The sequence below is a fragment of the Petromyzon marinus genome, chromosome 37, assembly GCF_048934315.1.
Source record: "Petromyzon marinus isolate PM22_M1 ecotype Great Lakes invasive population chromosome 37, UKy_Petmar_22M1.pri1.0, whole genome shotgun sequence".
In the NCBI taxonomy this organism is placed as follows: domain Eukaryota; kingdom Metazoa; phylum Chordata; class Hyperoartia; order Petromyzontiformes; family Petromyzontidae; genus Petromyzon; species Petromyzon marinus.
In genome coordinates this window covers 21429453-21439928 of record NC_133703.1, presented here as the reverse complement: position 1 = coordinate 21439928, position 10476 = coordinate 21429453, and the positions used below count along the sequence as shown (strand labels likewise).

The following is a 10476-nucleotide window of genomic DNA, read 5'->3' as shown; positions in this document are numbered from 1 at the left end:
TTCACCGGTGTCGGACGCGAGCGGCGAATCGAACTCGGGTGGCTCGGCGAACTTTGTTAGAGGAGCCTCGCTAACCACTCCGCTCCCGGCACAACGAACCGCGGCCGCCTTTGTCTCTCCCCCCCGCCTTTGTCTCTCCCCCCCCGCCTTTGTCTCTCCCCCCCCGTCTTTGTCTCTCCCCCCCCCTGTCCCCTCGAGTCTCCCTCCACGCGTACGCGCGTCATCCTTCACGAAAGCTCCACGCCAGAGCAGGAGGAGGAGGATGATGATGGGGGAGGAGGAGGGAGGCTGTCGCGATGTAAATCAGCGAGCGCCGACGTCACCGCTTCCTCCCACCCCCACAGCTGGTCTGCTCCGCACACAACATCAGCAACAGGCGAGCACACACGGAGGGGGAGAGAGCAACAGGAGGGGACGAGAGATCTGATGTTAACCGGGAGGGCCCTCTCTCGATGCGTCTCGTCCTTCACAAGGAACGCGCCGGTTCATCTCTGCTGAGAAACTCGAGGAAGCGCATCATCATCACCACCATCCTCCTCCTTCCTACCTTTGCTTCTCTTTGTCTGTGACCTCCAGTCCAGCAGGCACACTCCTGCCGCGCGCCAGTGTCCGCGTTCACGTGGTCGATGTGTGACAGTCAGAGGAGCTCGCGGTCAACGTGGCTGGCTTGCTGAAGTCGTGAGCGAGTTTGAGCGGCGGTGACGGACGATGTCGGCTCTGTAGGCGTCGCTTCTTCGGCATCACCAAGCTCTTCTCCTCCACCATCCTCGCTCCGCTTCGACGACGGCAGCAGCTGATAAAAGCCATCGGCCGCTCGTGATCATTTAGCGCAGCGCACGCCGACCGCGCGTCTGGTGCGTTGTAACTGAAGTTTCGTGGGACAAGGTAACTAACCTCTTTGACGTGGCGTTGAACGGCAACATCGCGGGAGGGACGAGCGCCGGGCACAGAGTTCGCGAGCACCTATTAACAACACCAGTGGGGGACAAAGACACACGGCCACACACACGCGCGTGCCGCAGCAGCAGCAGCAGCAGCAGAGAGATAGACGGACACCTTGCCCAATCCCACACAGCATTGTAGAGATCGAGGATCAACGGGGGAGACTGTTTGTGGAGAGAGGGGGGGGGGGGCGATCACGTCTTAAAGAGCCGAGCACGCAACGTCAACCCCGTAGTCAGGCGACATCCGAGCAAGCGGCGATGACGGGGAAGGACCACCAGCTCCGTCCCAGGCTGTGCCACATCGTCCGCAAGGACAACGGCTACGGCTTCCACCTGCACGGCGAGAAGGGCAAGCCGGGCCAGTTCATCCGCCGCGTCGAGGAGGACTCCGCCGCCGAGGTGGCGGGGCTCAGGGCGGGCGACCGCCTGATCGAGGTGAACGGCCTCAACGTGGAGGGCGAGTCGCACCAGACGGTGGTGTCTCTCATCAAGTCGGTGGCCGTCGAGACGCGACTGCTGGTCGTGGACAGGGAGACGGACGAGAGGCTCCGGCAACTTGGGCTGCGCTGCGTGGAGGAGTTCGCGCGCACGGGGATCGTAGCGTCGTCGGCTGCTCCTCCGGCTGCCACGGCCGTCGAGCGAGAGGAGGGCGGCGGCGGTGGCGGCGGCGGCGCTGCGGAGGAGGAGGAGGTCGATGGGGGTCGTGGCCGGTCCACGGCCAATGGGAAAGGTCAGAATGGGGCCCAAGATGCCGCGCGTGGAGGTGGCAAGACCCCGGTTCAGGATAGGATTTCGGACACAAGCAGTAGCGGCGGGAGCAGCATTGGAAAGGTACGTCGTGGTCGTGGTGGTGTGGCCCTGGTGGTGGTTGTTCTGGTGTGTTGTGATATTGTTGGTTGGCGGTTGTTGATAATGGTGGTCACAGTGGTGGGATGTGATGGGAGTGGTAGTTGTGATGTGATGGCGGTGATTGTGGCAAGATGGTGGTGGTGATTGTGGCAAGATAGTGGTGGTGATTGTGGCTCGATGGTGATGATTGTGGCTCGATGGTGATGATTGTGGTTAGATGGTGGTGGTTGTGGCTAGATGGTGGTGGTTGTGGCTAGGTGGTGGTTGTGGCTAGGTTGTGGCTAGCTGGTGGTGGTTGTGGCTAGCTGGTGGTGGTTGTGGCTAGATGGTGGTGGTGATTGTGGCTAGATGGTGGTGGTGATTGTGGCTAGATGGTGGTGGTGATTGTGGCTAGATGGTGGTGGTGATTGTGGCAAGATGGTGGTGGTGATTGTGGCTAGATAGTGGTGATTGTGGCTAGATGGTGGTGATTGTGGCTAGATGGTGGTGGTGATTGTGGCTAGATGGTGATGATTGTGGTTAGATGGTGGTGGTGATTGTGGCAAGATGGTGGTGGTGATTGTGGCTAGATGGTGTGGTGCTTGTGGTGTGATCTGACAGTCGTGATGTTCGTTGTGTGGCGGTTGTGGTGAGATGCCGGTCGTCGCTGTGGTCATTAATGATGTCCTGGTGGTGTTCTATTTGAGTATACATACTGTATTGGATCCAGTTGTAAAGCACAGATGGACCAATTAATTCCTTCATATCGTGGGGTTCCCCCACTGGCTCGAGTGTGACAAGATAACGTGAGATTGTAGATATGGGTGGTGGTGCAGCTGCCGAGTGGCCATCCCCCACAATCACGGTCCATAAAATAAATACACACCACTTGTTGATCATTTTTACCAAGTGGCCGTCGTAATTAATGACCGGTTCTCGCCATGTGAATGTGGTATGTCCCACCTTATAGGTCATCACATATGGACACCACCCCTGACTTGAGCAGGTTGATAATGACCTTTTTATTAAAAGTTCCACAATGCTTTAATTCTCGTGATATCCAAATACTGTATACGACCCACTGCCCCGCCCCACCCCCCATAATCGGTGAACCGAGTAATTCGCTTCCCGTGCCAGTTACAACAACATTAACATCACGCAGGTGGCTTTTCTGCAATTATTTTGTCTTTATTTACTAAGATGAAAATATATACATACTGACTTGTTGCTAAGTGGAGAATTTAATCAACCGTTTAAACCAAGATGACATAAATTAATAATGTGAACTCCCTTCCCAGTGAGACACGGGTGATATACGCATGCGATGCGAGTTTAACTCCAGTTAGGAGTGCAAAGGATGCATCACTTGATGCCAATTTCCAAGTAAACATGGAACATTTCAGCCACAAAGTTGGCATGTTTTCTGGGCCTCTATTGATAACGAATTTCCAGCTCATAAACCGCTTATCGAATTACGTGTCACACGTAAATATGTTTTGCCAATCATATAACCCAGGACGTTATTACCAGCTGGGAGAGGCCGCGTCCACATACACCAGAGTTTTCAAAAATAATTATTTAATCAAATCTAGATTCTAAATCAAATTCCACGTAAGTTGGCATAATGTATAGATTAATACACACTTGGGGGAAGGCTGACATCCAACAGTGGATTGTTTATGGCCGCTGGTGATAGTGAAACTGCAGAATGCCATAGCTTGGAATTACCCTGATGTATCCCATTTTTACACAAGATCGTGAAATACTAGATTGTTCGCTGATCTGTTTGCGGGCCCCCTGTCCACATGTGCGCTGGTAAATAAAGGTCGTGTATACACGTACATCCACACACGGACACTTATGAGATGTACATGATTACCAAAGGCTTAATTTCTCACTCAGTATATTTTAGGTCGCTGGTAGCCTGTAGTAGATGTAAGCTGACGAGTAGCCACAGTGGTATTGACAGGATGTGGTGTGCCAGTGTGGGTCCGACATAGTTCCTGGGTTGATGACCTGGTCAGACCCGGTGCGAAATTATATCCTGGATATATAGTTGTTAATAATGAACGAGCTAAAGTCACGTGAAGTCCGTGAGTGGTGCGTCTTAAATGGTTACTGCTGCACAATAATTATTTTATTAAAGTACGTATGTTGAAGTTCTTTCGTAGCCAACCGTGCTAATTGCAGGTGCACCAAAGGACAAAAAATTAAATACAAAAAGCAGAACTAAAGAAAATGATTTTTCAATCTAGATGATTTAAAAGTGCATAGCTCCGGTGGCTTCCTAATATCGGAAGAAAGAGCGTCCCAGACCACCGCAGAAAGCGCATCGGAAAGCGCGCGATGCGGTAACCATCTTTGTCCGATGACCTGCCGGAAGGCGCTGCGAGAATGAACCAGAGTTCGCGTGATGGTTTATGCTCCTTGGTGAGATAATGCAGTCCATGCCAATCGATTACCGGGCAATAAAGTCTCGCCGAGTCTCAAGGCTCTCTTTCAGGAGTGTCCTTAGTTTGGGTGACTTTTTCGGTGGACAGGCATGAAGGGGTAGATAGCCATTTAGGTATTTGAAACTAGATCCGTTACATTGTGAGTTCTCACTCAATGGGTGTGGTCTGTAGTAATAATTATTACAGCCCTTTGTCAATCCACTGCTGGATGAAGGCCTCCCCACGCCGTGTCTTCCTTCACCCGCACCTCTCATTGTTGTCCTTCCCCCGCACCTCCGATTAGCTCGGTCGGCTACATGCGGGTACGAATAAAGTTCAACGTACGTACGTAACGACTGCCTGGGGACCAGTTAGTCCACAGCACACCTACGGTTTCCATTCGCTGTGCTGCACGTTTTTATTAAACGTTCACTACGTTGGGCGCGGAACCGTGCGCTGGTTCTCAGTGGATGATTGCGAGGCAGGATCGTGCGAGACGGGCACACCGACTTGGGCAGGCTGAACGGTGGAGGGCAGGTGGGGACACCTTCGTCCAGCAGTGGATCAATCATGGCTGATGAATATGACGTTCAGTAGGCAGCTGGCATGCGGACAATATAATTGACTTGCACGGGGTTCGCACTTTCGAAAAGGGACTTTGGGGGCTTTGCCTGAACATTTTTTTTTTGCCACCGAGCATATCTGGCGGTGACCGCACGCACCGCCGCCGCCCAAAACGGTTCGGTAACGCGGCGCTCACCAACAGCTGTGCGTGCTGCTGGCGTCGATGCATTATTCACGGCGTTATTATGCCGCGCGCAACGCCCGTCCCTCCGCCCGCCTGCCGAAAGCGAGGCCCGGAGTTTTGTTGTTGTTGTTGTTGCTCCGCGATTCGCCGCTGACCCGTTTTGCATTGAACACACGGCAGGAGCCCTAAAAAACAAGCCGGCGCGAAACCCGCCATCGGCCAATCCCCTACCACCTAACAGCTCGACGAGGCCCCTTTCTGAGCAATGGTTGAGCTAATGTCAAGTTTTGGGCTATTTAATCGGGGGCGGGGGGGGTGGTCTAAAGATGCATCGATTTATCTCTTCATCGTTGGTGCTTAAGGGTTACGATACGTGCTCGTGGAAGGCATCGACGCTCGCAGACCTGCGTATGTTGTGCAGAATGGGTTCACGTGAACAATCCGAAGGCCGTTAGAAGCGCTGCAATGTTTACAAATAAGAATCCCTTCACCGAACCGTGGGGTGGCATCCTTCCATCCCAATTGAATACTCATCATCAGTTCTCGAGCAAAGCCTCGTTCGTTCTCGCGACACTACATTTTCACAAGTGTCTTTATCTGCGTTTATAGTGGAGCTAATGAATGGGCCCTACACTTCCATTGCTCGCCAGATATCGTCGGACAGGTGAGAGTCCCCCCACACTTCACCGATCGACTGACCGAAGCAATGGAATCGAAGCGATGCCCTCTGAATTGCAAATCCAGGGTGCTCATAGCCGTGACACCGCAGTGACAGCATCCCTTGAGTAGTGACAATAACGGTAAATATTTGACCAGACTGCTCTGGGTTTTAGATTGATAAAAAAAATGCAATTAAATGACATTGCATCTGTTGGTTATTGAACACAGAATTAGAATAACATTTGTTTTACAGAAGCCACCTTCGCATATAAGAGTGCTCTTAAGGAAACCTTCTAATCTTCATAATTAATGAGCCATGAGCTTTTTTCTACTACCCACACAGACGTGGACAAAGATCCACCACCCCCCCCCCCCCCCCGTATAGCCTTCAAGAGACAGTTTGGGCAAGTGCTGTTAGCGAGAACCTATGAAGGCCAGCACGGCACACGAGGGGGTGGGTGGCCTTTGTCTCCCCAGCGCTGATGTTTATACATCGCACCAGGTACCCATTTAAGGCTGAGTCAATCTAGTGAAGGCCCAGGACTGGTTCAGATATTCGTCACCGTTGTTGCCCTGCAGGGAATGTAATTATTTAACAGTGACGTCCGTTTGCGGAGTACTTTTGATGTCCCTCCCCCCCACGTGACACCATTGCTTTTGCACCGATTTCTCTTCGCTCCGTCGCGGCAACGCCGCTCGACCCGGTCACCATTTTGGCGAGCCAGCCCGCTCTTGCAAGCGAGACTTTCGCCCTGACCTCTTCTGAGTTCCCCCACTCCCGCCGCCCACACTGGTCAAATAAACTATAACGAGCAGGTCGTCGGTGCGCGTGGCACGGGACCTGAGTGCACCTTCCGGCTGGCGGGGAACGTTAGGAGGACAGTGCAGGGTTTACTCCCTGCTGTCACGAGTGGTGTCCCACACGCACACAAACTCCCCATTGCCATGCCTCTGCCCTCCCACTGCGCGCTCTCGACATGTGGAAGTCCTACCACCCCCCCCCCCAACAAAAATGATGTTAGCGAGCACCTATTAAGGCTGCCGCCTAAGCGAAGTTGAGCCCGATTAACACTCGTCATCGCGGACTGTGTTTTACCCTATATATTATATGTGATTATTTATCATGACGTAATTTTTTTGTTCCGTGACGCAGTGTTATCCAGGAACGCAACCACCGCCGTTATAGGAGAACAACAGACTGCGCACGCCATACTACCGACAACTGCACACGCCCCGATCTCGACCTTAACCCAAATCGAGACGTCAGGAACCCTTACGCACGTTTTTCCATTTGAAATATCACAACCGTGCTGACGCCCGCGCGTTGTTTTGGAGCGGGCTGACGTTTGTTACGGCCACCCCCTCCAACCCCTCTAGGGAAGCATCTAAACTTGCGCGCAGAAGCTGTTGGGGAACACTTTTTTGGCGGTTTTGTTGTCGTCGAGGCTCGTTCACCAAACGGCTCCATACTGTACCATTGTTACTCTGCCGACTCACACCCGCTGATGTTAGCCGTGGGCAGGAATCCAACTCGGGGATGCTGGGATGCTTGCGCAGCGAAACATTAAGCCGACACGGGCTCGCCGGCGTGGCGAAGTGTGGTCGAATGACGCTCGTGACCAACTCAGGCGGCCTTTGTCCGGCCGTGATTTTACATAGCGCACGTTTGTTAATGGCTGTTATTTTCTGTTATTATTAGACCACACGGTACTTACTTTGGGGTGTGCTAGCGATGCGTGTTATTGGTTCGTGAACTGCGCTACAAACACGGTGGCCCGGGTTCAATTCCCAGCCACGGCTAAGAGCAGCGGCAAGTGATATCTCAACTGATCCTGGGCACTGCGTTCGCTAATCAACACTGACCAGCAATGGGGAAGTATGGTCAAACAACTCCCGTGACCGACACAGCATGGGTAACCCTTCATCAAGCAATCGAATGTCAAAGGGCTGTACATGAGAAAAAATATATTGTATAGTACGGTACAGTAACCCCTCTATTTAAATCTCCCCCTTCTACATAATTTCGCAAATGCCTTGTCACTTTATTAACACCACTCCCTGATTGGCGTCGCCTCAATCCCACACATAGATCGCCGACAGGATCATCGTCCGTCCTTTCATCGTTATCCGTCGCCTCTCAGCCTTCGCCTACCCCTGTAAATCGCTTTGATTCGACGTCGCTTCAATATTCGTCGTCGCACACTTTCAGGAACGCTTCCCCGACGCAAACCGGGGTATTGCCGTGCGTTAGTTTTCATCAGCGTGCCGCTGTAAAAAAAAATGTGCAAACGTCTCGTACGCTGTTTTTTTTTCTTTTGTTTCCTGGCTCAACTAAAAAAAAATGCATCAAAATTTGTCGTTATCTATTCTCGTTGTTTTTTTTTGTCGCTTTCTATAAATACCGCCGAAATATGGAAGAGGTCGAAAGCTGACGGAGCGGCTCCGCTCGCTTCGCCCACTTGTCGCGCGCGCAAACCTCCGTTAACGGCTTCCGCGCGGTCAGTGCGAGACCTCCTCCTCCTTCTATTGCTCGTCCAATTTGGTCGCCGCCACGCCACCACTCCCATCGCGCCCATCGGGGCATTCGGGCGCGAGCGCACCCGTCGTCGCGTTCATATCGAAAGTGTCACTTTTTCTGGTGTTGCTGCTTGGTTGTGCGGTTTTGTTGTTGTGGTTCAAGATCTTTTCGGTGATTGCGACACCAACAGCGACCGCCATTCTCCTCCGCGAAGTGAAGTGGCGGCGACATCACCGCAGCCCTTGTACCAGTCGAGGTGCACGTTGAGGCCTCACGATGTGTGGAAGGCTCGCCACGAACGCGAGGCCACGGGACAAACCCAGGCGTCATGGGTTAACCGACTGGTCCCCAAAGGCAACGCATACACACGCACGCACGCCACAACCAGAAAGCTGCCACTAAAAGGACTCGTGCGAAAACGGCTGTTATTGTGTGTGCCAGCTCCAAATCACCGTGAAAAACCGTCATCACATGACGTTCATTTCCAAACGATAACACACTTAGCCAGCTGCCCCCTTCATTCGGGCGTGACCGAGTGCCAATGCGCCGAGCGCAATGGGCACACCATAACTGCTCGAATTTTCACGGTCTGTGCTCTCTAGCTCTCCGATGCGCATTTCGAGGTCGTGCCTGCCACGTGCCATTCGGGCCGACGTTTCGTTTCCACGCTCTTGCGCTTTCATCAAAGTTTTGTTTCATGATTGGCTTCTGTTGGATTGGATCGGATCATCGTGTAAGTGCGATATCTAAAACTATAAACATTTTTTTTATATATACCAGGTAAGGCCCACTGAGCTTATGTAGCTCTTTTTCAGGAACGACCTGGCCACAAATGATAGCTCAACCAAGTGGTTTATCACGTGGAAATGCATAGCAGCCAAATGCTTTAAAACGCACGTTGATTCTAAATGCGGAGGGAAAAGCCGGAGGACCCGAGGAAAAATACACGGCACCGTGGGGAAAACGTGTAAACTCCCAATATACAGGCATCAGGGTCAAACCCACAACCTCCTGCATACCAGGCGAGGGAGTTAACATCTCTCCACCGCAGCACTCAATTTGAAGCTGGGCACCCTCCTCCACCACCACAATATGTTGTTGATTTCGTTCTCATTTCGACAGCTGCCGACGACCCGATTTGTTTGGCTGTGTAGGGCGGCAGGAGGGTGCAACGCCTGAGTTGACGTTTAAGCCCACACTGCGGTCTGACATTATAAAGCAATTACGAATCGCGTAATATTGGTCCTCAAACGCCCTCCGTATGAAATTAAAGTTTTAGTTGTTGAAATGACAATTAAAAAAAACCAGTGGAACACGAATTAAAGGAGCCAGGTATATATTTAAAAAAATGCGTGACCCACCGTGTCCCCCTTTCGGCCTTAAAATGTCTGGCAGTGTTGCATTTCCGTTGCCTCCTGCGATTAATAATTTTGTGCACTCCAGCAGCAGGCTAGTCGCGTGTACTTCTATTATTCATGTTGCCCGCGTGTCTGTAGGACTACAGTAATCTGCGGCAGGCATCGCAATGCACGTTCTAGCCGGGGTGCACCCCCAAAGTCTTCTGCGCAGTGCAGAGAAATGTTGACTCGAGATGAGGGGTCAAAGCCGTCCCGTTCTATGACTCCGCGCGGTTCATTTGCGAGACTGCGGTTGACTGTTCAGGATTTGCGATCTGTCATGGGTTTCTTTGAGGATAGAGACCGAACAATGTGGAGACGTGGATGGACAAAAAATGACGTCCTTACATTTAACCAAGAAATCCATGTGGAGTCTCAACGAGAATTTTTCTTTTTCAGGATTATTATCGATTAGATCATTTTGCCGGTTCATTTCAAATAGGTGTTTGTTATGTGGGAGGGGAATTGGAGTGGTGCCCGAAGAAAGGCCGCACATAGACACGTGCAAAGACACAACTGCCAAGGCCCCTAGTCCCCAACGCTCGCCCTATCCCTAACCTCCTAGCGTTAGTTCAAACTATAGCACTTGCGTTAGCTCCTCCTCACCCTTATGCTAGCCCCAAGACCTGAACCTTAGTGCTAACCTTCACGCTAACCATATAGTTTTCTCACTATACCATGCAGCCAGCCGCTTACATTTGCACTGAGAGATTTCATTCGTGGTGTTTATTCAGGGAGGGGCTCAAAGGATTATTCATAATTTTGTTGAGATCACTGTGGAAAAAAACCGTTACATTTTCCCACTGCCGCAGGTTTTAGGAAGCATTGAGGAAAGCGGCGTGAAACATTGCTTCCTGAAATAATGCGAGGCACTAAAAAAAAAATGGAATCTACAAGAAGGACTGGCCGTTTTTATTCTTTCTGGAACGTGTGCACAGAATTGGATCCG

General features: G+C 51.7%; 1 protein-coding gene across 1 annotated transcript in view; it reads left to right on the top strand.

Moving 5' to 3' along the window:
* The first annotated feature begins 255 nt into the window (after positions 1–255).
* LOC116949630 (Na(+)/H(+) exchange regulatory cofactor NHE-RF2-like) overlaps positions 256–10476 on the top strand; it is an 81698-nt gene continuing 71477 nt past the window's right edge. The window contains exon 1 of the mRNA XM_032967143.2: positions 256–1775. Within this exon, the coding sequence (XP_032823034.1) occupies positions 1203–1775 (573 nt within the window). The 5' untranslated portion in view covers positions 256–1202. The remainder of the gene's footprint in view (positions 1776–10476) is intronic.